The sequence below is a fragment of the Echeneis naucrates genome, chromosome 5 (assembly GCF_900963305.1).
Source record: "Echeneis naucrates chromosome 5, fEcheNa1.1, whole genome shotgun sequence".
In the NCBI taxonomy this organism is placed as follows: domain Eukaryota; kingdom Metazoa; phylum Chordata; class Actinopteri; order Carangiformes; family Echeneidae; genus Echeneis; species Echeneis naucrates.
In genome coordinates, this window is record NC_042515.1 from 13,299,122 (window position 1) to 13,318,877 (window position 19,756).

The following is a 19,756-nucleotide window of genomic DNA, read 5'->3' on the forward strand; positions in this document are numbered from 1 at the left end:
GGCCTCTCCGAGCGGTGCAGCTGCAGCTGATGCAACTATCCCCCCCAAAATAATAATAATAATAATAATAATAATAATAATAAAGGAAGAGAGAAAGACAAATGTGTCAAAGCTAAACGTCCTTCTTCTCACACAAAATCACACACAGAGACTCTGTGGCTCTGAAGGTTCAAATGACAGCATAAAAAAAACGTCGCTGTTCAGCAGACAACCTGAAATATTCCCGTTTTCTTCAAAAACCGTAACAGCTAAAGGCAGAGGAGGAAACACAAGTTCACAGACCAAACAGTTTGTTTGGGGATTTTTTTTTTTTTTTCAGAGAAACATGCTTCCTGGATGGACCATCGTCAGAGAAGGGAGGTATAAATCGGTTTTTTATGAGTACATACTTTGCTAATTATAATTATAGCACCAGAGTTTCATATAGATGCTTAAAAATATTAATACATGTTTCATTTCCTTCAGTTTAAGTATTCTTATCTCTACTCTCGTCAGCCAAAGATTCGCATTTGTCGAAAAGACACCCCCTGCATCTCATTACTGTGGTTCAACCCGGAGGTCTGTGTAAACAGGCAATTGAGCGGCGTACAAATGTACATTTTCACTTTCTGTCGCTGATTCCTGCGGACTGTGAGCTGTGAATTAAAAATTAAAAATTGAGTTTCTGTTGAGTGTCTTCGGCTTTTAAGGTCCTGGATCAAACATTTGGGGTTTATAGTTAAACCCGCTACACAGAGACCTGCTGACGTCACGTTAATCAACTATGGAAATCCATTAGGGATAAAACAGAAACAAACGTCATGAGCTTTTAATTTGATATGGGTGTGTCCAGGGACATTCTGGTGTCAGACCAGGAAGTGATTTAAGGGAATGTTAAGAGAGAAATAAGACCAAAAAAAAAAAAAAAAAAAGCTAATGGGATAGGTTCAGTGCGCATTGGGGCGGGTTTATGTCTGACTTGCAAAGTTTAGAGCAACATTAAGTAAAATATTATCAAAACAGGCCAGTGGGCACAAAGATGCCACTTTGGCTTTACGCAGGTGTTCTTCACTAACCCGCTTGGCTTAAAGATCCAGTCATGTCCCTCTTTGTGGATCTGAACAAGGCTGCGTTCAGAGTAACAGAGAAAACACTCTGCCATGTGTGCCAACCCAACATATCTGTTCTTAGGTCCCCTTCAGATGTGCTCTGTATGTCTAGCTTTATCTGATATAAGTATAAATTAAATATTTATGCAGCTTTTAGTTCTGTTTTGTCCACCAACAAACCCCAGAGGAGTTGATGCAGGGAGCTCACACCAAATCATACATTACCTGAGAATCCAAAACATGCTGAAGAAGCCAGAATCGGTGTTGCTGTCCACAAACAGAATAACAGAAAATAACAAAATTTTAAATGTGAACCATGGGAGTCTTCAACAAATAAACAATAAACCTAAACAACAGACTACCTCCAAGAAACTAATGTCATCATCAATCATCATCATGGTTATCCTGGAGTTCCAGTTTACAGACACAGAGTTTTGGAAATGTTGACTGTGCTGTCCAAATAGTTGCTGATAGTTTGCGTTATTCTGTTTCATGGTAGATTTTTACTCCAGGGCACAATGGAGGTGGTGGAGGAGGTAGAGGAATACAGATACCTGGGAGTGATGATTGACAACAGACTGCACTGGAAATCCAACACCGAGTCTGTGTACAAGAAGGGGATAAGCAGACTCTACTTCCTGAGGAAGCTGAGATCCTTCAACGTGTGCAGCAAGATGTTGGAGCTCTTCTACCAGTCTGTTGTTGCCAGCACCATCTCCTTTGCTGTTGCATGTTGGGGCAGCAGCATCAGAGCCAGCGACACCAACAGACTTGACAAGATCGTCAAGAAGGCTGGCTCTGTACTTGGTCTGAGACTGGACTCCTTTGAGACTTTAGTGGAGAGGACGCTGAACAAACTGTTATCCATTATGGACAATGAGCAGCACCCTCTCCATTACACAGTGGACCGACAGCGGAGCAACTTCTCCCACAGGCTACTACAGCTCCGTTGTCCAAGAAACAGATACAAGAAATCTTTCCTGCCACATGCCATCACACTATACAATAACAGCTAAATAACCCTGGTCATTACTTACAGTCAATGTGCACTTTACTCTACTGTATATATATATATATATATTTTTTTTTTTTTTTTAATTCCTATTGCATATATTTTTATATATTTTATTCCCTATATGTAATGCTGCTGTTACATTGCAATTCCCCAGTCTGGGATAAATAAAGTATCTATCTATCTATCAAACAGATACATTCTCCTTCAGGAAGGATTAAGTGAGTTAAAGGAGGATAACCCTCATTATATACCCCAAAGGCTTATTAAAATTATTTGGGTTTTTTTTTTTTTTATTCGTGATTGTGATGTGCCTTGGGTTTTTTTGTAACTTTGTTATTGTACCAAATATTAATCAGGACACCGGAAAACAGATTTCTTACTTTGATGAGTTTTCCTTGTTAAATAGCAGCGTAATAAAATAATTAATAACATATATTCTGAAATGGACAACATAAATTTGTAACTCGAGACAAGAGACTGAACAGGGCTTGCAAGTCATAAATACATTTTGACACACAGTCATATAAGATGTCTGTTGCTCGGTGGATGATGAGTTCTTTTATGCTAATGCATTGACCCACAGGATTTGTTTGTGGTGAACTTAGGTGTGTATGCATAAAAGCTTCTGTATTGTTATAGTAGTTTTACACAACCTGAAACACTGACTAAAGAACTCTATATGTTTAATATTTTTTGGATTTAAGTCTACTTAAACTTCATGTCATGAAAACATTGTACTTTGATATCACTGCTTTAACTTCCACTGAGTTTTTACAGGGTCCTAATATGTGCTAGGTTCTGTAGACTAATGTCCATTCTACCATTGAGCTTTCTACAAATAGTGACTTTTGTGTAGTCTGGGTCATTCTGTTTTAGCATGCTGTCAAACGGGACCCCGGGACCTCAGAGTGTGACAGACTGCTTGCATTCATTTAAAGCTTATGGTAATCACTGCTGTCCCTCTTTATGGGATTTTCAATGGACAAAGAGTTCAGTGTTTCATTTGGGTGCAGTAGTGTTCTTTTCCCAGCTTTCAAAAATTTTGGGTTGTTTTAAAAACAAAATGAGCAGCCACTCCTTTATTACAAGTACAAGTACTTTATATCACACATTTTGGGAGTTCTTTGTCATAAACCAATGAGAAAATGACATCCGTCCCCCAATCATATCTTCCCGATGTTCAAACAACACATAGCATGGATAATCTCAGGATTTAAAAAAAATATCTGTTTTTACATTTTGTTACAGAATCAAAGGACAGAGACATATTTTAAATTATTATTTAATGAGAAATATACTTAATACAGAATGATAAATCTGGAACTGACTGAAATATTAATGTTGCATTTTTATGCAAACAGTGAAAACACCTAATTATTAGCAATGGCTAATCTTAAACCAAAAAGGTAACTTATGGAAGTACATAATGCCAGTAATTTTTATCATGTAGATTGAGTTATTGCTGCATAACTGCATAAAAATACAAGAAAACTTCAAAAGGCAATCCAGAAACGCCTTATTTTAAAATTAAACACATCAACTTGCCATAATTATCTATAGAGTGTTACTCAGAGTCATCTGTAATATCATCCTCTTCTCCACTGATCTTCTTATTTTCTGCAGAGTCACTCTCCTGGGCCTGGGGGAGAGCAGGACACGGTAACTTGGGACAAACACCAGATCAAACTGTTTTTTCTCTTAACTGTGTCAGCCACTAATCATTAGCTTGTTAGAGAGCTAGGATATCTTATCAGCCCACTGCTGTCTACAGTGGCTGTACTGCCCGGTGACCAGCAGGTATGGTTTAACTTAAAATCAGCAGCAGTGGAAGGCTGTTTTCACTGTGTAGAATTGTGTGCTGCTTATACACTTGTCATTAACAAATGAAGACATTATTCTTCTTACATCTCTCACACAATATTTATTAGGCTTTATATTTTTTTGCCTCCTTCTTGGTTAGGTCAGCAATAGCTATGATAAACAAGATCAAACCTATTTCTTTTCTATAAGAATATCTAAGGAAATATCAAAAGAACAATGTCTTATTTGATAAATACACAAAAATCAGTTTGGAACAAAATGCCAGTTAGGATTCTTTAATGGCAGATACCTCATCCTCTGACTGTTCCTGAGGCAGCGGAGATCGTTGCTCATCCTCCTCTTCTTCATCGCTTCCATGTGACCTCTGAGAAAGAATTTCTTCACCCTGCAGCAGACAAATCATCCTTAATTCATGATGCATGTAGACACATTAATCGAAGTTAAACCCCCCTTTTTCTTTACCTTCAGGTTGCGGTTCTTTAGATTGCCCATCCAAAATGCCTCCTGACAGTTATTGAGCATCAGCATGGCCTTCACTCTATACACAAACAGTTCAAGGCTCTTCTTCAAGGCTGGCACGTGGTTGGTTAGGCTTGTATCCTGGTGAATCTGACCACCAACACATTATGACAAGCCTTAGTCAATGAACATTTCATTGTGTACCATGCAGGCTCTCTCAAATGGACTGAGTGGCAGCTTGGGGCTTCAACGCATATAGACTGATGTCTCAAGCTAAAAAACATCTGACAGGAATGAGTCTGAAACTGTGATCTGTAGCTACCTTAGAATGACCGCACATGTGATGGAGCTGCCTGGTACTGAGCTGGAAGGTCTTCAGTAGGTTCTGGGCATCCTCCTGAAACGCAGTGCATCACACAGACGTGAATCTTTCTTGTGAAGCATAAATATGCCCTGTCTGCACTGTACACAGCAAAGCAGGAATTAGTTAGTCCAGTTTGTCTTACCACAATTAGTTTTACTAAATTTGCTTGAGGTAAAAGGTTTGTATATCAAAATGTATGTATGTATGTAACAATATTAATAACCTATAACGATTAGACTGGCATTACAGAAGGTCATGAGTGGGCTTTTGCTTATATCAAATCAGTAAAAGGGCAAATTCGAATGAATAGAATGCGCAATAGTTTTAAGTTGCTTCCATAATAATACAAGTAATACTATTAAGGTCCACTACTTAAGTATACCAAAAAGTACTTAAGCGTACTTTATGGCAAAACACTTAAGAGTACTTTTTGGTTTACTAAAGTTATTGTTTCACATAATTCATAGTGATACTGAATAGCTGTTATAGAGAGGATTTCCTGAGTACCTTGTGCTTTTTGAAACTGTAGTCCAGTAACGGCATCCCCAACTTCAGGAAAGACTCCAAGAAAAGTCGGCCATACTACCAATACCGACAATATAATCAGTTAAGACAAGAATTGCATTTGCCACAGCTGACTTTTTAGTTTGAAATGCTACTACTGAGCCACCAAACCTTCAGGCACACGTTGAGCACTGGCCTCGAATCAAACACCTGTATGAAAAGATTAGAGAGCAAACAGTCAAGCAGATGAGTGTAACTTGAAAAATGTGGATCTGTAAATGTAATAAACAAAGATTTGGTAAATCAGTGAGATAATATAAGATGATAAAAAAAAAGTAAAATGACACTTGAACTTAGCCTTTGTATGAACTACTCAAAGCTAATAAATATTGAACAGTGACAAAACAGTTAGGTCAAAGGTCAAAGTCAGTTTCAGATGTACCTTAACTAGGTTGACCAGGATGTGAAAGTCTCTGACAGCCAGGTTCCAAGTCAGCAGCTTGTGACTCTGAGTCTAGGAGGACATGTATAATATAGTCAAACTATTAATCATACATTCATGCAACACATTCAGAAGGGCTCTGTGGGTTATATAGTAAAGTTATTAACAAACTGGTCCAATTGTATGACTGCTGATTAATACTGTGGAGCAGTGTTTGGCTACAGCAGGTACTCTCATTCTCTCTCAGTGTATGCGTGGAATAATATTGCGTAGTGCGACACCTAGAGGCTGACCTCAGTGTTGTCGTTCATTTTGCTGGCAGGAATCTTCCTGGCAGCTTTTTCCAGCTTTGCCATCATCACTTTGTAAAACACCAGGAATGTTTGCCTGAAGAGTAGAGAAGAAAACAATAACAACAACAACAGCAATAATAATAATTATTATTATTATGTTTCTGAGTATACTCTTATTATAGCACACTTCGTCATCAACTTCCACTTTGCACAAAGACAACTAAGCACCAAGAACTGATGGAGATGAGGATCTACCTATTGAGAGTGGGCCATGACGCAGAGCTTTCATCTTTTGATGCATTCAGGAGCTCAGGGATTCCTTCTCCAGCTATGTCCTCCACTGCCTTCAGAACATCATCAGCATGTTCCAGGTAGATGCTTCAGGGGCAGCAAAGGAGAGATCAGCATGAAAAAATCTCAGATGCTAATCCACAATTATATACATTTACCCTGTATAATAACAGTAATACTAATAAATTGTGTTAACTTCTAACTGTGTCCTTTGTTGTATTGTATTAAGTATTAGCATATTGGCCGTGGGTTAAAGGAGAAACTTGTATGGTTGGAGAAAGATCTGTCTTTGAAAATGACTCAATGAATGTGTTGCTGCTGTTGTGTTCTGTGACTACAAAGATTGCAGAAGAAAATAGGAAGTGCATATATTTACTGAGACTCACCAGACTGTTTATTTGCATATGCTACACTACACAGTATATAATATTAAAGAGCCATATGTCATTTTCCCTAAGCAGTTTATATGGCAAAATATATTGCCTAGTAAAATACTTAAAAAGATTTGTAAGATTGTAAGATTGTAAGATTTGCAGACTGCTCATTTTGCACTTTTACATTATTGACTTGGTTTGAAAGGTTCTCACTGGTTAACTTATCAGTGCTCCATGCTGGCCAGGCAATATAACTGCAAACGAGTTTAAGAATTATTCAAAATTTATTCCATTGCATTTGAAAATAATTGGCCAATACATCATACATTAATACTCATATATGTGATGACTAAAATCATTCTTGAGCATCTTAGCATTTTGCTTGGACTTTATTAAGTCTGCATACAAATTTTTAAAAATTTACTGCAAGATATTAATTTAACATACAGACACACCTTAGAAGAATTTGAAGTGCTTCATTGAATTTGCTCCCTCGTTCCTTCTCGCCACAGGCTGTCACCCATTGTTGGGTCAGGAAACATTTTGCTATGGAAGCTAGGGAGAAAAACCTTTTGATTATAAACAATGTCAACTTAATAATAGGTGTAAGTAAAATGTCAAACAGACCGATCTGCTCTCTGTAGGCTGCAGAGTTGCCTCCTTTCTCTGACACACTGGACAGAAGCTGGGATAGACAGAGCGCTATGGTAAGACTTGGCACTGTGCTGCGGAAATTCAGCAGGTACTCAAAGCTGCATCTACATAAAAAAAAAAAAAAGGAGAACACAAAACTAATATCAACTAAAGTGTTTAATGTAGGGGTGGGAATCATTTACTATCTCACGATTTTATGATTTTTGGGGCTACGATTTGATTCATGATGATTTCTGCTTCAATTCTGTGTGAAAAGGGCCCTATAAAATCCGCAATCACGAGGAAAAAAAAAAAAAAAAAAAAACAGAATTCATTATAAACTTTTTTTTTTTTCATTTTGGAATAAAAAGGAACGTGTCTGTCGGGAAAATGCTCTAAGGGGGGTCACTAATAATGCACGCCCCCCTAACCATGAATGAATGAATGAATGAATGAATGTGGTGACTTGAGCATAGTGGGCACAGTTAATTGGTGACTTGATGTCTATGTACGTGGTGACCTAAGCAGCACGGTGGCACAGTGGCACTGCCGACCCACAAAATAGATAGGCGCGGTTCAGTTCCAGGGGGTCGAGTTAATTGGTAACAAGTAATGATTGTAGTTTCCTCTTTGTTTTGGTGCTTACAACGGATACATATGTTCCAGAAACAGCTCCGTGGTGACATCAAGATGTCTCACATACAAAATTGAGGCAGGCAGACAGCCTGCGGATTTGTTTTATTTATTTATTTTTAAATTGATTTTGGCACATTTTAAATCAATTCTGAATAGCAGTAAATGAGAATCGTGACTCATACATGAATCTATTTTTTGGCACACCCCTAGTATTGAGAAGTTTGGTACTCACTTTACTAGCTGCTCCAAAGGTAAATCGGAACTTTGTTCTTTGAGTCGTTCAGCCAAAACTCCCAGAGCTTTTTTCAATAAGCCCCGCTGACCCAGGAGACTGAATCCAGACCTGACAAATACAGAAATGCACTAATCAGGGACCTTAAACAGGAATAACATACACGCCGATAGTGATACTGAAGAAATATCACTTTAATGCTTCACAAAGTTGACAGAAATTAAGTCTTGCTCTCCTCACCAGCAGAAGGTGGTGTTCAGGACTTGGAGGAGCAGATGGTAACAATATGACATTAACTGGTGCTCCTGCACATGTGTGCTAGGTCCATCCACAACACCATTGTTGTTAGTCAACAGTGTCTGTGAAAACACACAAATATCAAGAAAGATTTTTTTTTTTTTTTTTTTTTTAAATTGGAAGAGATGTTGCTTTTTTTCATAAATCCTGGGTGAGTGACTTCATACCTGAAAATGGTTGTGGCAGTCCTCTAAGTGTGAACAGATGGCAGGCAGCAGCTGAATACAACAGTTAGCAATATCTTTGGAGCTCCTCTGTTGTAGATGGGAGAAGCCCACACTTTTATTGCTCCTTCCCTGCGCAAGAAAATACTGTATGAAGTTATATCTCATATAGGCCAGTCAGAGCCTTCAGACAACTCTTTATAGATAATTGATGCAGATATTGTATTTTAGTTTTCTTTAAGATATTAAACGTTTTGAGATTTTCTTTTTTCTGTACCTTGAGGAAAGGAGCTCTCTTGGCAGGGGCAGCTGCAAGACTGAACTCTAGCTTGCGAAGCATATCCTCAAGCAGAAAGACCAGTTCAGCCGGACCCAGCAGGACCTGCTCCTGTACCTTAAAATTAGAGGAGTTATAATAATAATAACAACAATAATAATAATAATAATAATAATAATAATAATAGTCTCTCCTGAGAGTGTCCAAAGAGTTTCAAATTAGTTTTAAAATTCTGTTTAAGGACTAGTCTTCGCTATAAGAAAGATTTTCCTTTTCTTACTTTGGTGTGGAGCTCAGAGTCCAACAGCGAGCGAGCCAGCAGGCCACACTGCAGCACACTCAGCACCTCCATGTCCAGCTCCCTGAAGAACTGTCTGTAGGACCCGAGACTGACTCCTGGTCGGATCTCCTTTTCTTGCTCCTTCTCTGGCTGCTCCTTCAGTATAAGCAGAATCATCATTTTAGCCATGTCACACTAAAAAAGATTCAAAAGCACAGCCAAAAATTTACCTGCAGAGTTTCATCCGCTTCGTTTGTCTCCTCAAGCTGAGAGCTACTTTCTGAGGAACTCTTACCAGGGGCCTTCTTCTTCTTCCCTGAGCCATTTAAATGAAAGTTAAACAGCTAGCTCATAAACGGTTATTTCTTAAATAGTATTTGATTTCACCCACATGAGCACAATTAAATATCCTCTGTTGGCCTTGGCTACCTTTCTTTGCCTTATTCACAAGAGCAGTTGAACTTGATATCACTCCATCTGTGCTTTCTCCATCAAAGTTAGCCACAGGTGGAACATAGCCAGGTGTAGCTGAAAAAATAGTTTATTTTTTTCAAATCTTTAAAAGAATTTTGAGTTCTGATAACTCAAAAAATTTCTGATATATCAAAAACCTACCAGCCAAAGCCCTCTCCAACAGAGTCTGAAGGGAGGTGATGTTCTGCAGTCGTGTCAACACTTTCATCTTCATCTCAGTTTCTTTTTGTTTACAAAATGCATTGACAACCTTCAACAAAACAGGGAAAAGCCATAATTAAAGACATTTACTAGTGAATCCATACCCAGGCAAACAATTTCATTGCAAAATGCAGCTACCTCTCTAAACCAGTTGATAGTGTGAAAGAGTAAAGTGCAAAGGAATTCCTTCTCAGCTTTTGACAAGCTATCCATCTTCTCCACTGCATCCATGTCTGTGAGGACCAAAGGGCAGCCTGTGGAGCAGAAAATGTCAACAAACAGACAAATTATTTTACAGCCATAGAAATAATAAGAATCTGGTTTCTGTGAGCTTCCTCTTGCTCACCCAGTAGACCGTCAATCTCCTCCAAGTCTCCATGATGCTGCTTCTCCTCACATAGCCTCAGCAGGCGGAAAAATGGAGACAGACAGAGAGGAGACACTCGCCTGCATAAAATACAGCAAACCTTAAATCTTGTTATTTCTGGTTATACATTGCCCAATAAAAGGACTCTGACCCTGTCGAAAATAAAATGCATAACTGGTCTTGCATCAGAACTGATTATGCAGACTCAGTTTGTAAATTGTTAGTGGAGTGAAGTGAAGTGGGATGACTGACTTGTCTGCTTTCTTGTCTTGACTGTGCAGGTCTCCTTTGTTCTGGATGTCTTTGGCCAGCAAAGGCAGCAGGTTGATGGCAATGTGTCCCTGACTCTCCTCATCATCAAGGTTGTATAGGACACGGGCTGGGAAAGGGAAGGGTCTGAGATACAGGTACAAAGGATAAATGGCGCTATAACTTAATATTATAGCATTTGAATGTCTATTGCTGCTGTTTATCTCTAACCCTGTTATTTCCGGACCCAGATCCACCACGAACTCATCCTGAAAATCATCTAGGACACTTTTTGCAATGCTTTCCTGTTGGAAAGAAGTATACAACATGGTTTGAGTAAATCAATGTTAAATTAGAAAGGTTACTTGCTGGATAGTTATAAATGGCAAGATTTTAAAAAATAGTGAGAGGTACAGATCTTTCACACCTGCACCTCTGGGTCCAGAGTAGAGTTCAGGATCAGATTGGCTAGTTCATCATAGTATAGAGCTGAGGCCTCAGGTGAGCTTTCACTACTTGACCTCACAAGCTCCAAAAGGGCTGTCACCTGTACAAGGCAAAGCAGACATGGATAGGTATATTTACAGACATTACAATGACACTGTATTTTGTGTGTAAGATATACTCCTGAAAGGCCAGCTCTTAACTATTAATGATGTAAAATGCTATACTTTTTTTCTTGGCCTCTTTGGCCACTCAAATCCAAACCTAAGGCTGATATTTAATGCCCCGGTCAACTCATGAGCACCGCAATCACCAAATACAGGATAGTTTATTTACTTACTAGATAATCAAGACTAAGGGAGTCTAGATAATAAATCTCAGTGGTGGCAAATGTTAATCATAGGTTATATAATCATAGAAAGGTTACTATTGGAGTTTGAAACAAACCGTAAGAGCTGATAAAACACCACTGTTTGATAAAATAGAACAAAACAAACAAGAAGGCAAAAAATATACATGTAAAACAGTTCAAAAGCAATAATACCAAATATTTTAACAAACATAAATAGATTTTAAAAATGTACTGTATTCATTAAATAATTTCTTAGCGATGATAAAACTTACCAATAGACACAAAGTTTGTTTAAATGTAATTTGGCTGCTATCTGAAATGTACCTGTCTGAAGGTCTCTTGGGGTAATGACCCATTCTGTGACTCCTTTGTTTCAGGCCTAGATGGTGACGGAGAGCATCATCAACACTTGGAGCAATAAAGTAACAGATGGAACATGAAAAATGCAGCTTCTATATGTGACCATTTAAAATAGCCCTCACCTAGAAGCTCCCATGCTGCCTAGAATCATAACAGCACCAATGATACCAATACGCTTGTACTTGGGCACTGTGCTTGAGAGCTGTTTGCGTATCACAATGTGCATGTCATCCTGTGAGGGTAGAAAATTAATAACGGGTCGGTCAATGAAGACAAAAGAACACAAAAAGAAAACTCTGAATATATGTTGAATTTCTGAACAAATCTTTTGCCAATGAATGTGTGACTTTGCACCTGGATGTGAGATCCTTGCTGCTGCTGCCCGAAGGCCAGACTGCTCAGGAGGTGGAAGAGTCTGCGGATCTGCTGCGGCGTGAGGTTGTCCATGTAGTCCAAACTCCCCTGTATGAAACAAAATGCCAGGGTAAAACTAAACCAAACACAAATGTAAGACGATGAAAATCACAATGAGACAAGGATGTACTGTTTGGGAACTACAGCCAGTAGTGGACTGTATGGACTGTGCTTGAAAATATTTTTAGTTAGCAGCTTGAAAAGTAGAAAACTACATCTACAGCTTACCTTTACAAAAACAGCATACTGAGCCATTTCTGAGGGTTTTTCTGTTACCAAACCACAGAGTAGCTCCAGAGCCATGTCCACCTCCCTACCCACACCACTGCAAACATGGGCCACTAATGAACCCACCACCTCCTATAAAACATTATACAGAAGGAAAATAAATCTGACACATTACCTTCAAGAAACAGAAATATGCTCATTTGTGTTTGAGAACATAACCACAAACCTACCTGTTGGCAGTAAGAGTCAAAAACAGTGAATGATTGTTGGTACATGTGTCCACCAAAAGGCACCACGCCAGGGTCAGGAGAGCGTAACAAACTCTGAGCCACAGCCAGGATGGAGGAGAAATACCCTCGCATGACCTAAAGAACCATAAGTAAGAAATACTATACATTCATCACTTAATGAAATATCAGACCACAACACCAAATATTTCACTGCACTGCCTTGCTCATACAAAACTTAAAGCTTGTTTTTTTTGCAGATTGAGTCACCTGATAATAGTCCCTGAAAGTCCTCTGCAAAAGAGCATCCTGGATCAGTCCATTCCTCACTTTGGCCTTCAGTACCCTCTCGGCCCCCCGTCGGCTCTGGTTGGCATTGGTGGAGTGGAGGATGAGGAGAACCAGCACATCTATTACCTGAAATGGCACAGCATAAGCATTTTAGGGATGTGTGCATCGATCCACATTTTTTTTCTCTCTCTCTCTCTCTCTCTCTCTCTCTCTAATAAATACTGAAGGGATGTCATTCACCTTGTGGTCATCAGTTTCGTCCACAGACTCAATTGCCTTGTGAAGGGAAAAAAAAATAAAGCAGTTAAAATTTTATTTGTGAATTTGAAATGAAAAGGTCATTGGATCATTGGAAACAGAAAATCCATAGGCAGGCTTATGAACTCCCCACCTTTAGCCAAGCCTCAGAAATCGTTTTCTGGAATCTCACTGCTGACTTGATCCCATCCAGTATCAATGTGATGTTACTAGCTGTTGGTGTAGCAGAGGACCTACTCAAGAAACAGACTTATTAGAGAACTCACAGGTCTACTTAAAAATACATTTCTGACATGTAAGACATGTAAGTCAGCTGAATTGTAAGTGAAGTGCGTTCTGCCATATCATACACTGCTGCGCCTTTGTTCTTAACGCGGCTTTGAGAGGCCTGTAGCACTGGAGGGAGAACACACTCCTCCAACTCCAACTTCCTACGAAGATTAGTCACAACCTACAAAGATGAACACATGCCATGTTAATTTATTTCAAAATAAAGGTATGATAACAAAAAGGTCACAGAAATTGTATGATTGCCATATGATGTTTGCCTGAATGCAAAATGCTTTGAAAAGGAGTCCAAGACCAAACCTCATATGCATCAGAGGCTGAGACAGAGTGCAGGATGAACTTGACAACCACAGGTAGATCTTCCAGTTGCACAGCAGCCAAAGTGGCCATGACTGCATCACGAACCTGAGAGAACAGACAGTTAAAAGTGTGAAGCCTGCACAATAGCATCCATCACTCCAATTAAGTGTTTGTACTACCTCAGCCAGTAGTGAGGAGCTGAGGTTCAGACTAGAGAGGGCATCCAGTATGGGGACAGTCAATTGAGTGTTTGTTTGCAGTAAAGAGCTACACAAAACAGAGATGAGAACTGTAAGAATACATAAACAACAAGCAAAACCCAACACAGTAAAAGAATCAGAGGTATGTAATTCAGATTTACTGTACATACTTAAGCTCCCTAGCTACGTCATTGTGCTGGGAGTCTTCTAGGATCTCTGGCAGACTGGTGATGATGTCACGCTGAACATCTACTGGTGCTACTGACACCAGCTCCATGAGCTTATCCGCCAACTCCTGCAAATACAGTAAGAGGCCATGAGGAAAGCAGAGACAAACAAGCACACTGTGCACCGCCTTGCTTGCATGCTCAGTGATAAAATATGTGATTACAGTTGAAATGGAGCAGGTCAGCAAAAAAAACCAAACACCTTTGAAACGTTAATGATTGTGAAAACTGAACATGCAACAAAACCCATCATCACAGAAATGACTACCTTGCTGTCCACAACTCTGTCTAGCCATTTTAGTTGGTTAATAATCAGGTGTGAAATACTGGGTCCTCCGTCTCCAGTACTGTGAGGGAGAAAACAAAATCACTTTTAGAAAAATAAAGACAGAAGTGTCTCCGAAAAAAAACAAAAAACAAAAAAAAAAAACACAGCACAAATGCTGTATAATGAATCCATATTGAATACTGACCCATCTAACATAAATTCAGGGATTTTCTCAAGCAAAGTGTTAATGACAGGAGTCTGTGAGAGAGAAAAGTAGATTGTGTATTTGGCGGATGTTTACCTTGCAAAGTGAATATTTACATGACTCATATCACAACAAAAACATGGCGTGTTTGTCTTTGGCAGATGCTACAGAAAAAAAAAATTTTTACCTGCAACATCTCAATTCCCAGCAGCATACGAAGAAGACTTTCCTGGAAGGAGCTGACAGAACTAGACCATAGGGAAAAATATGTTTGTCCCTTTCCCTGACATGAACTCAGTATAGGTTGTGGCATATTAAAACTGTTGAAGTAGCCACTACGGCATGGAAGGTTTTTAAGGGAGTTACCTGGCTTCTCCATCAGACAATTGTGGAACACACGGAAGGAGACAATTACGAAACGTCTCAGGATCTTCAATGTGAGACTCTAAACCAGTGATGAATTCCTGCACAATCTGTGCAATGAAATGCCAATGAAACATAACTTTCACTTGCTGAATGTCCTGATATATATGGGTGCACAGGGATGGTGAATTTACTTACTGCAGGGTGACTGGGACTCTGCCTTAGTTGTTTCTGTATCCTCTTTTGGAAAACTACTTGATCGACAGCTAGAAAGTGGAAGATGAATATCAGAAAAATCACAAGTGGACATTTGGATTCAGTTTCTTGCTGTGGTCGGTTCTAAAACTTGAATAGTGTGTTTACCAATCTCGTTGGATGCGCCACCTTGTTTCAAAGTGACACCTGCCTCTCTCAGAAGTACAATATAGATACTTTGATTTGTCTCCACGGGAGCAGCTTTTTTAGGCTGACCACCAGTCCTGCGACTCTTCTTCGCCTCTGTAGAGAGAAGAGAATAAACAATTATTAAAGCGAAAGGCGTTGCATGTAAGGGATTTCTGTCAGTGAAATCAGTGAAATATGACGCACGCCTGTCGCTTTACTACTTTAATTTTTTTGATTCTCTTCTCCCGTATCCAATTGTATAGCTGGTTATAGTATGGAGCAATTCTTGACATTGATCATTTTGGGAGCTTAACAGGTGAAACTAGGTCTGTGTTTGTGATCAGTTCTGATATGGGAGTAAAACTCACGGTTGGTTGAGGTGGCTCCCTCTCCATCATCCACAGAGGAGCGTCGCTTTTTCCGCAGCATCTAGAAATTCAAAGGCGTCACAGTTTTTCACAGCAGGACCAGGTTAGCTCTGTCAGCAACAAACATGCCTACGTGTTATGGGTTAGCTTAGCTCCATAGACCCGTTACTTAACAACAAATACATCGAAGCTAAGGAATTAGCAAGACCGGGAAATGACTGACTGCAACACAAAACGCTCCACACCTCACGTTTGTGTCGTCAAAACGAGTTTTGTTCTTAGCTGTATGAAAAAATAATTGACAAGGACGAAAGTGACAGAGAGGCGACAGTGTTACAGCTAAAGACACAAAACAAAGTTCCGCGCCAAAGAGGTTTCCGTCAACGCCGTCGTTACGTCATCAGAAGTCAAGGATATTCCCCGGATGAGCACCACGGGATTGTCACTTAACTCAGCCCCAAAGTTTCATACTGACTGACGGCTGTCATGTAAAATGTAGACCAAAATATACTGCTGTGTTATTAAAAGGAGTGCCAGTGGATGTTTATGTTTATATATTGTTCCATGTCGGGCGGGCTGCACTGCTGTACTAGCAAAACTTTCTCAAAGAGTATATAATTCATCAAGAAGGTTATCCTCCCTGTATCTCACAAAATCACAATTTTTCCCTCTTTTTTTGCTTACTTCTTCACTGCGGGTCAAAATTACTAGTTCGTAATTAAAACTATCAAAAAAATATGAAAGAATGAAAAAAAGAACTTGCAAGTAAGAACTATGATAAATTGAATCACCATGAGTTAATGTTAATTTGATAATGAATATTTCTGATTTTTAAGCTTGTTTTCTAACAGTTCTTATCATTATCTTTTTTGATCTACCATTCAACCAACCAATAGTCGAGTTATTATTATTATTATTATTATTATTGGTCTTAACAGTGGGACAGCCGCGGTGCTTCCTGCAGGTCGATGGGGGGGAACTATCTCAGCAGGTGAAAGCAGCCCTGTAATGTGAAGGTGTCCTGGCTGGGACTCTGCTGCGGCGGCAGAAAGCCTCTACCTGTCCGACGGAGAGTTCAGGGAAGGAAACAGACAACTGCCCGAGAATGGCCGCTAAGTTTTACGACTTCACCATTAAAATGCTCACAGGGGAGGTGTTTGATTTCTCCTCCCTGCAGGGCAAAGTGGTCCTCATCGAGAATGTGGCGTCTCTCTGAGGGACGACCACCAGGGATTACACCCAGATGAACGAGCTGCAGCAGCGGTACGCCGCCGAGGGGCTCGTGGTGCTGGGAGTGCCCTGCAACCAGTTCGGCCATCAGGTGAGGACCTGTGCTGTTTTATCACCTTTCAACATACTTACCATTCTTTTTCCATGCTTCTCTGTGCGATCTTTTTTATTATTATTTTTTTATTATTTTTATTATTTTTTATTATTATTTATTTATTTTGCCTTTTTATTTTTGCCTTTTTATTTATTTATTTAGCGAGGAAATAAAACCTGGGTTTCAAGTATAGCTGCCTTCTTATATTGGGTCAGCTTTTAACAAACACTAATTCATTATAATCCAAGAAAAGGACGCTGTAAATTCAGGAAATGGGCGACAATGGAGGGCTGTCATGTCACCAACTGGTTGAGTAACAACGGACTTTCAAGGAAGAAAAAGGAAATAATAGCCGACAAGATGGTTATCTGGGGATGGATTCATGTTTTCCAGCACTCCAGCCCTCATTTATATTAAAACAAGGAAGTCAGACGGTCTGTGGGTTCAGTCGTGTTTTAAGGCCAAATAAAAAAGCTGAACCTGCCAAATCAAACTGGAGGCTCACAGCCTGACAAGCCAAAGGTTAGCTGGATCATAACTTGGCTTTCAATCATTCGGGTTAGTGCTGAGTTGTGTAACCAGTTAAATGCTGCTGATCAGTCCTCCTCTTTCTTTAATTTAATATACTTTTTGGTCCAGGACAGGTGCTGGTGATCAGCTTCCTCCCAAGTCAACACGTATTTAGTTTTATTGAGTTTTTCTTAAGATGAAATTTGATTCTCTGTTTGTTTTCTAAACAGACAGGTGACACTATGAGAAACTGGATCAGGTTTTTTTCTTTTTTTTTGTGATAACTTCGAGACTGTCTGCATTTAAAAAGACAAAGAACTTTCGATCAAATGATTAGTTTCATCTTCCTCCTTTTTAATTCCTCTGGGTGCCACAGCCTTAATCATCTTATTGTCAACCCACGCAGGAGAACTGCAAAAATGAAGAAATCCTTCTGTCCTTGAAGCATGTCCGTCCTGGAAATGGCTTTGAGCCAAACTTTCAGCTCCTGGAGAAAGTGGATGTGAACGGGAAGGATGCTCATCCCCTGTTCATGTTCCTGAAGGAAAAGCTTCCATTCCCCAGTGATGAACCAAGCACCCTGTTGAATGACCCAAAGCTGATCATCTGGAGCCCAGTGTGCAGGAACGACGTGGCCTGGAACTTTGAGAAGTTCCTCATCGGGCCTGATGGAGAGCCATTCAAGCGTTACAGCAGAAGGTTCCTCACCATTGATATCGAGGGAGACATCAAGAAGCTCCTCAACTTGGCAAACTAATGAACCGTCCTGTGAAATGCTGTTCAGCCTTTTTAAAGCTTCTACTTGCACCATCCTTTCAGCACATAGCCAGCATTTGTGCTTGATCTTTTTCCCCTCACAGCTCCTGTAGATGGTTTGACACCAGTGCTCGCTTGTACTAAATAGCTGTGTTCTGTTCTTTCACTTTATGACGGCAACCCCTGAAACCAACCTAGATGTGAGGGGGGGGGTCTGATGAAATGTAAAAGCCTGAATCTCTCAGCTACATTGGTTGCATGTAAAGCACTGTGGTTTGAAGTATTAAAAGGAGCAATAAACGTTTTTTAATCTTTCACTGTCTCTAAATGATCAGTGTAATTTTGACCAACATGACCACATTGGCGTACATCAATTTGTAAGATGATAGTTCAGGTTTTTTATGAAATTGTAAGTCCATGACAAAACAGTATACTTGAACTTGTGCAGAAATCCTACCAAACTTTTCTTTCCTTAAATGCCACAGACCAAATGAAAAAGTCATTGTGGCTAAAATATACAGCTATCAATTATATAGCAAATGTTGTTGATCACACACCATGATTTACTACGCCAGTCAGCATAGATGGCAGATGGAGTTAAAGTTGCATTATGTTTGAAAAAAAAAAAAAAATTGTAGAAAGAAGTTTCCTTATTGTCACTAGTATTGAACCAGCTTTGGTTTTTTTTTTGTGCACACAATTAGTCCAAACAAACCACTTGATTGAGGCTTCCAGACTTTATTGTACTTTGAATTCAAATATTTCTCAGTTAAAAACAAATTCTGTAAGTATTGGCAATAAGATAAATATAAGGGACAAGAATTTATACACCTATTTAAAATAGTGCGATTATTTACATTTTTTTTTTTTAAGTTTCAATTGCTGTAATGATTTAGGGGGAAGAGAAACTTTGATGCATTTTTCAGCTGAATGGTGTTTTCAGGTATCTAGGGTTACAGATATGATGTAAAGCTTGTCTACTCATCAGCATAAGTGATTACATTTAGGTAGTTATCTCTGAATATAATGATGGCAGTACCAAGTAGCAAAAAATTGCAAAAGGAGGCCCTACATGTCAACATGCTGTTATGCAACAAAGTCCAGAGTTTACACCACAGAACAAGAGGGAGCGATCCATTATTACTAACTGCCAGCTGGTTACACTAGATTTGTGACACTGCATATATATATGAATGTGTTTTATCTTATTGGTTGATCACACTCAAGATGTCTGTCATGACTGTGCTGAAGATAACTGGGATAATTTTGTGCCTATAAAAACATGATTGTTATCTTATGCTATTACCAGAGACAGCTACCAGCTGAGCAGTGTACTAAGATGACTGGAAGGAAAACCATTGGCTCAAAATGGCATTAAGGTATTTTTTAATCTTGCCCCCATCTGATGACATAAAATGTTCTCATGACCAGGAGCAAGTTCAAGTTTCATGAATAAAGCACCCCTTTTATACTAGTTTATTTTGCTTGACTCAGTGTGCTTTAAAGATCAAAGATCAAATAACATAGC

General features: G+C 39.3%; 2 protein-coding genes across 2 annotated transcripts; one reads left to right on the forward strand and one right to left on the reverse strand.

The window, feature by feature from the left end:
* Window positions 1-3,363: 3,363 nt before the first annotated feature.
* Window positions 3,364-16,018, reverse strand: fancd2 (FA complementation group D2). The gene is made up of 44 exons (XM_029501985.1): window positions 15,884-16,018; window positions 15,639-15,699; window positions 15,250-15,384; window positions 15,085-15,152; window positions 14,890-14,996; window positions 14,711-14,771; window positions 14,524-14,576; window positions 14,319-14,397; window positions 13,994-14,118; window positions 13,803-13,890; window positions 13,624-13,728; window positions 13,386-13,486; window positions 13,169-13,268; window positions 13,018-13,053; window positions 12,757-12,903; window positions 12,490-12,624; window positions 12,260-12,391; window positions 11,972-12,079; window positions 11,740-11,849; window positions 11,582-11,636; window positions 10,889-11,008; window positions 10,693-10,766; window positions 10,465-10,608; window positions 10,192-10,292; window positions 9,984-10,099; window positions 9,786-9,894; window positions 9,600-9,698; window positions 9,401-9,486; window positions 9,171-9,326; window positions 8,891-9,007; window positions 8,617-8,745; window positions 8,393-8,511; window positions 8,153-8,263; window positions 7,279-7,409; window positions 7,107-7,206; window positions 6,242-6,364; window positions 5,987-6,080; window positions 5,694-5,765; window positions 5,423-5,461; window positions 5,255-5,329; window positions 4,706-4,780; window positions 4,387-4,533; window positions 4,214-4,309; window positions 3,364-3,742 (listed from the first exon to the last, which is right to left on the reverse strand). The coding sequence occupies exons 2-44, from the start codon at window positions 15,697-15,699 to the stop codon at window positions 3,668-3,670; spliced, it is 4,314 nt and encodes a 1,437-aa protein (XP_029357845.1). The 5' UTR covers window positions 15,884-16,018; the 3' UTR covers window positions 3,364-3,667.
* Window positions 16,019-16,664: 646 nt separating this feature from the next.
* On the forward strand, window positions 16,665-18,543 carry gpx1b (glutathione peroxidase 1b). Its single transcript, XM_029501316.1, has 2 exons — window positions 16,665-16,959; window positions 17,879-18,543. The coding sequence occupies exons 1-2, from the start codon at window positions 16,744-16,746 to the stop codon at window positions 18,227-18,229; spliced, it is 567 nt and encodes a 188-aa protein (XP_029357176.1). The 5' UTR covers window positions 16,665-16,743; the 3' UTR covers window positions 18,230-18,543.
* The last annotated feature ends 1,213 nt before the right edge of the window (window positions 18,544-19,756 follow it).